Source organism: Cynara cardunculus, assembly GCF_001531365.2.
Source record: "Cynara cardunculus var. scolymus isolate 2C chromosome LG 6, CcrdV1, whole genome shotgun sequence".
Taxonomy (NCBI): Eukaryota; Viridiplantae; Streptophyta; class Magnoliopsida; order Asterales; family Asteraceae; genus Cynara; species Cynara cardunculus.
Window position 1 is genome coordinate 14,078,617 of NC_037533.1, and position 6,487 is coordinate 14,085,103.

At 38.6% G+C, this 6,487-nt stretch overlaps 1 protein-coding gene and 1 non-coding gene across 2 annotated transcripts; one reads left to right on the forward strand and one right to left on the reverse strand.

Moving 5' to 3' along the window:
• Positions 1-270: 270 nt before the first annotated feature.
• Positions 271-1,995, reverse strand: LOC112514172. The gene is made up of 2 exons (XM_025120504.1): positions 1,015-1,995; positions 271-948 (listed from the first exon to the last, which is right to left on the reverse strand). Exons 1-2 carry the CDS (start codon positions 1,993-1,995, stop codon positions 271-273), a joined length of 1,659 nt encoding a protein of 552 aa, XP_024976272.1.
• On the forward strand, positions 1,292-1,398 carry LOC112515025. The gene has a single exon (XR_003069482.1). It is a non-coding gene; the product is annotated as a small nucleolar RNA R71 (small nucleolar RNA).
• Positions 1,996-6,487: the final 4,492 nt, after the last annotated feature.

Here is a 6,487-nt window from a genome sequence, read left to right on the forward strand (position 1 = left end):
ACCTATCGGCCAATTGAATGACCACCCCGGTTTCTTGTAAGGGGCCTACATTTAGAGTCTTAAAGATAGAAAATGGCATCACGTTGATAGATGCACCTAAATCAAGCATAGCCCTATTGATCGTAACATTCCCCAATTTGCAAGGAATGGTGAAAACACCTGGATCTTTGCACTTTGGGGGTAGTTTCTTTTGAAGTATGGCAGATACATTCTCACTCATATTAATCGTCTCGTTACCCCTAAGTTTTCTTTTGTTGGTACACAATTCTTTCAAAAACTTAGCGTAACGAGGGATTGCTTGATTGCGTCTAAAAGAGGAATATTTACCTCGACCTTCCTAAAAGTTTCTAAGATTTCCTTTTCCTCTCTAGCTTTGTTAGACATTTGAAAACGCRTAGGAAAAGGAGGTGGAATTACCTTTGCTTTCTCACTTACATCGTCAGTGGATCCCGATTGTTTCTTATCTTGAATAGGTTTCGGGCTTACCTCTTGCTCTTTCTCCACTTCCCTACTCTTTGCCATATTTGGTTCTTCAAGTTCCTTCCCACTCCTCAAGACAATTGCACTTACATTCTGTTTCGGGTTTGTCTCCGTTTGGGAAGGCAACTTTCCTTGAGATTCCAACCGGCTCACGGAAGTGGCAAGTTGCGTCATTTGAGCTCCCAAATTTTGAATGCTTGCCTCTGTTTTCTGTTGGAATTGAAGAGTATTAGCAGCTAAACTCTTGACAATATCTTCAAGAGACATACCTGGGCTACTAGAAGTAGCTTGATTCGGATTGAAAGGTGTTCTTTGCTGAAACTGTTGTTGTGGTGGCCTTTGCACGAAATTCTGAAATTGAGGAGGTCTTTGGTTGCCAAAATTGTTGTTGAAGAATCTTTGTTGTGGTTGTGGCTGACCTTGATAACCTCCTATAGCGTTCACATTTTCGGCCGTCACCAACACATCCTCTTGAAGTTGTGGGCACGCATCAGTTGGATGGCCCGTTGCCAAGCATATGCCTCAAGCTTTCACTTGTTCTTTATCAACTACAAGCTGTTTGACCAAGTTAGTAAGATCAAACAAACGACTCTCAATGCTCGCGACGTTTATCTCATTGGCCTTTGTGGGCTCTCTCCTCATATCATTCCTCACACTAAATTGTTGGGAATTCTCAGCCATGGTAGTGATTAAAGCTCTAACCTCAGTTGGGGTCTTATTGAACATGGCACCGCCACTGGCGGCATCAATCATCTTCCTATCCATAGGTAGGAGACCCTCATAAAAGTATTGCAAGAGCAATTGTTCTGAGATTCCATGTTGTGGACAACGCACACAGAGATGTTTGAATCTCTCCCAATATTCATGGAGAGTTTCAACATCTCGTTGCTTAATGCTACAAATCTCTCTACGGAGGTTAGCGGCTCGGGAGGCGGGAAAGAATTTGTCTAGAAATAGCCTCGCCATTTGGTTCCACGTCGTTACCGAATCAGGAGGTAACGAGTATAACCAATCAGTAGCCCGGTCCTTTAAAGAAAAAGGAAAAGCCTTTAACTKTATAAGGTCCTCCGTGACCTCGGCCGGTTTCATGCTCAAGCAAACAATATRGAATTGCTTTAAATGCTTATTAGGGTCCTCATTCTCTAACCCGTGATATGTGGGTAAGAGATGGACCAAGCCAGTCTTAAGAACAAAGTTTTGATTACCTGTCGGATACCTGATACAAATTGGAGTTTGAGCAACGTCTTGAGTTGCYAATTGACGTAAAGTCTGCTCATCGGCCATGTTGACCTTCGGATTTTCCTCCTCTTCTTCCTCAGATTCCGTCTTWAGTTCCTCTACTTCGCTTTCAGACKCGGATGGTAATTCAATATCCTTCCAGATGTTGATTACCGGTGAACTTGAAGATTCGCCTTGCGCCTTCCCAAGCCTAGCTAGCTTCCTGAATCGCTTGGCTGTCCGTTCAATTTCTGTGTCTATGGGAATAGGCGTACCTGTACGTGAAGATCTAGGCATAAACCGTTAGAAACACCGAGTCCCCGGCAACGGCGCCAAAAATTTGACGGATGCCGAGTCCACCAAATAATAAATTCCAACTACAAGCTAAATTACAACCAAAATTGTAATAGCGGTAAGTCGGGTCRTATCCACAGAGACTCGGTTTAACTTACTATGTCTAGAAAAATCAAATACAAAGCGACGACTTAACAGTAATTAAAAAAGGGGGGGGGGGGTTTGGATTTGATTAATTAGACTAAACATGCGATTAAAATTGATTATAAACAATGAGAACGAAATCCAACATTAGATCACTCTCGATGATGATGTAAATACTTATCAGCGATCTCGCAAACGTAAAAAGATAGGACAAGCTCAAGTCGGGTGTGGTTATCAACAAGCTCTGACAACCTTCGTTTTCGCCTAACTAGRCATTAGCTAAAATCAGTTCTTTAGCTAAATCTTAACTACAAGTGGAACAATGAACAAGCTCTCAACATCCCAAACGTAATTAGCTTTAACGAATTAGAAAACACCGACTCAAATAATTAAAGCTCATATGCTCGGCTTAATATCACTTTGATTATGAGATTTCAAGAACTCAAATTGAAATCTTTATTGAATTCAAGGAGTTCTATTGTTATCCTATCAAAGCCACAAGACAATTACGTATCTAATGTTTTGAATAACAAGCATTCATAGGACTGTTAACTAATCGGCCAATTTAATTAACGTTCAAATGAAATTAACAATTAACCTAGAAATCACATAAATAAACTTGTCCCAAACAATTACAACGACATCTCAAAGTAGGAAAACATCAAAATCTAAAGTTAACTCATGTTGGAATAAATAAAAATTAGCCAGACATCGCTAAACTAGGTTACCGACTCAAAAGATTGTTAAAGATTTACCGGAAGAATAACSGGAGATTGATGAGAAATCTTGCTCCTTCGATCGATGCCTCTCCCTCTTCTTGCTGTCAATCGACAACCCCTTCGATAACCTGCTGTCCGATCGACAGCTTCTTCTTCTCCTTCTCGGCTGCTGCCTCTCTCGCCTCTATCTTCAATCGACAGCCCCTTTCTTTTCGACAGCCTCCAAAACGAACAGCCCCTCTTTTATCCACCGACTTTGCTCCCTCGATCCCTCTCTGCCCACGTCTTCCGTCTCGCTGCCCACGTCTTCCATCTTGCTGCCGATTTCTCTCGATCTCTTGCTGCCTCTCCAGAAACTGCTTCTGCTGCTGTTGGACTGCTATTTTTGCTGGGTTGCTGGACTGTGGGCTGCTGGTGCTGTGGGCCTTGATGAAGTCCACAAAAATGTTTCTTTTTGGGCTAGACTTCTACAAACAAACAAAAAGATAATATAGATTAAATAAACACATTATTTTCTCATAATGATGAAAATAAAAGGCTTTTTAACCTTAATTTTAAACCAAGAAAATATAGCTATCAAAGATCAAGGGATCATATTCAGCCTTGCCAACAACACAATAAAAGAAGTCATGGAGAGCTGGTCTGGTATAAAAGCAAGACCGATTTCCAAATCGCCTTGTAGCTTGGAGTGGAGCAACTCTCTGTCACTCCACCAGAAGAAAATCTATATCTGATAAACAACATTCCTTCAAATTCAGTCATCGAGAAGCCATAGCTTGGTTTTATGTAGAAAATTGAACACATAGACAAACTCTTCATCAAAGTTAGGGAAAGCTTTAAATATTCAACTATGACTCTAGAGTAATCATAAAGAGAGATCCATAAAAGAATTGGAAAAGACACAGTTTGGAGAGAAATGGCCTTGGATATAATACATTGCATTCAGAAGGTTCTGGACTACAGAAAGTTGATCATAATTCATAAAAGATGCCCGTACGGTTGTTCGATTCTATCTTTTTTTTTTGTTATTATATGATTTTTCTTTTATCTTCCCCTCATCATGCGAAATAGAGAAACCTTTTATTATCTTATATCATCAGGGTAATGATCCATTAACCTGCTGTTCTTTTTCTGAGGTAGCAACGGGAGAATTAATTCTAGAAGTGAGAGACGGCCTATCACAAGATCTATATAAATATGCTTCTGTAATGTAAATGTCAATGCTCTTTTGTAATTTGCTATCTTTTTTATCAATGAAGTGTTTTAACAAAGGACCATGTTGGCCTCTTGTTTTCTTGTGTAAATTTCAATTTTCATAAGTTTCCTTCTTACAACACGTAGGGGGAGATTGTTAGCACCTTTTCTTATTGTAAAAGTATTGTAAAAAGAAGCCAATTCCTCAACCAGAAGACTTCTACTCAAATGATAGTTGAACTAGAGACCAAGTTGAACGTCATCAAAAGATGTAAAGTTACTTAACCAGAAGTTAATCTAGAGGAAACAGAGTCTCTGGCCTAGCCAAGACCTTGGAAGGTCGGCGAAAAGAGCTAGAACAACGAGAAAAAAGCTGGGAGTTCGGAGCCTTTGGTCATGTTATACACTTATGATGAATTCAACTTCAAGGATCTCTCCAAGTACTATCTGCCTATCATAGCCTGCCACGTAAATAGAAAAGATTATTTCAACTTTACACGTGGAAATCAACCATTAGTGAATGTGTTCGACTTTCCTTGTAAGGGCTATAAATAGGTGATCCTTTTAGGTAATTAGTATGCTTTTCTAATGAAACCATCCCATATTTGCTAGAGAGAGATTAAACTTTTTTGAGAACTTCATACACGCACTACTATGTGTTCTTGGAGTAAATTCTGCAATCTTAGATTGCTAATCAGTACACATTATGACTTCGATGATCCAACTTATTGTTTATGTTTATTTCATTGTTCTCATATAGTCTTGGATAGTAGTTAATGCTCTTTGCTTCTGCTTACTTATTATTTTTCACATCAATTACTAGTAATTGAGGATATGGGTTCCTACACCATGCCTGTCTCTCATTCCCACTAGAATAACTTTTCCTAATGGAGATGCTGCGACCATATCCTACACTGGTCATGTAGTTCTACCCTTTGGTTTGATCCCACATTTCAAGCACAATCTTCTCTCGGTGCAAAAGATAATCAATGACAGTTATTGTGAAGTTAAATTCTTCTCTACTCATTGCACCATTGTGGACAATGTCACCAAGTAACTAAGAGGTGTGGTTCAAACAAAAAATGGGTTGTATTATGTAATCCATGAACCCTCTCTCAATTCCACATGCCTTCCAACAAACAAAACCACGACACTTTAATACACTCCCCCGATGTCTCTAATTAATGGGTGTCAAGTCTGACAAATAATTATTTCTTATTATCTCAAATTACATCCTAAATTTCAATAGTGCCAAGTAGGGTCGAGTCCACATGGATTGGATGTGAATGTTGTCAAACTTCTACACTTTATGTAAGGGGGTTGGATTAAGATACTAGACTAAAAATATGAAATTGAAGTAAAAAACGAATAATTATAAATTAGCAATGAGTTCACTAACCAGACTGTGTATTATAGACTTGTTTATAAAAGGGATTTTCTCATTTTATTCTAGAATGACAATGAACATCAATACGCACCGACACTCTATTTGTCCGTGAAATTAAACTAGCATGAAATGCTCAATAAACTAATTCATAATCGGCTAATTAAGTATATTTATGAACATAGTCTCAACTATTAGGCTTAGACATATGCCATTCCTAGTCAATGATCGGACGTCGACCATTTAGACTAGATTAAGCAAACTCACAACACTAAAATTAATTGGATGCCCAATCAATTGAAGTATTTCTTGCTACTAAAATAGGATTGAGAACAATTATGGATTCACAACTCTATCTAGCAATTGTCAACTAGGCTAAACGATTCAAAGGTACCGACTTAAATGAATAACACAACAATGATAAACGATTAAATCAATGTTTGCATAAACGGGAATTGAATTATATGAAAAGGTTCAACAAATCTCAACACAATCCGAGTCAAATGAATATAAACACATTGCTCGATTGAGAAAGATTAACTAAGAAAGGAAAGATTAAACCTACAAACTAAAAATACCTAAAGTATTTGAAGAATTACCAACAAAAGCTTCCCCAAAAGCGCCTCATTCTCCTCTATGGTTGCTCTCTCCAAATTCTGTCAACCCCTCGATAAAAAAGACGGTTCCTAACTTCAATTTATACCCCCATGAGAACCGCTCGAAAGAAAACCTAAAAATCCCATGATCTTAGGTCTCAGGCGATTTTTAGCGCCTCAAATGCTGGAGAAGTCGCCTAGCTTGGAATATGCAAATCGGTAGTTTGTAAGGCGGGTAACGCTACGATTAAATTCGCCGAAAAAATCGTCTCTAAATAAACATCAATTGTGTCACTAGACGAAGGTCATATGGCTGTTGGTTTGGGTTGTGATGCGGTCATGGAGCTGCTTCCAACAAAACAACAAAAACCCAAATTTAAGTGGCCTATTTTCTATTTTCAAAAATTTTAATACTGGTATTATAATAAGCTCAGAACGTGTAAATCGGGAGGTAAATT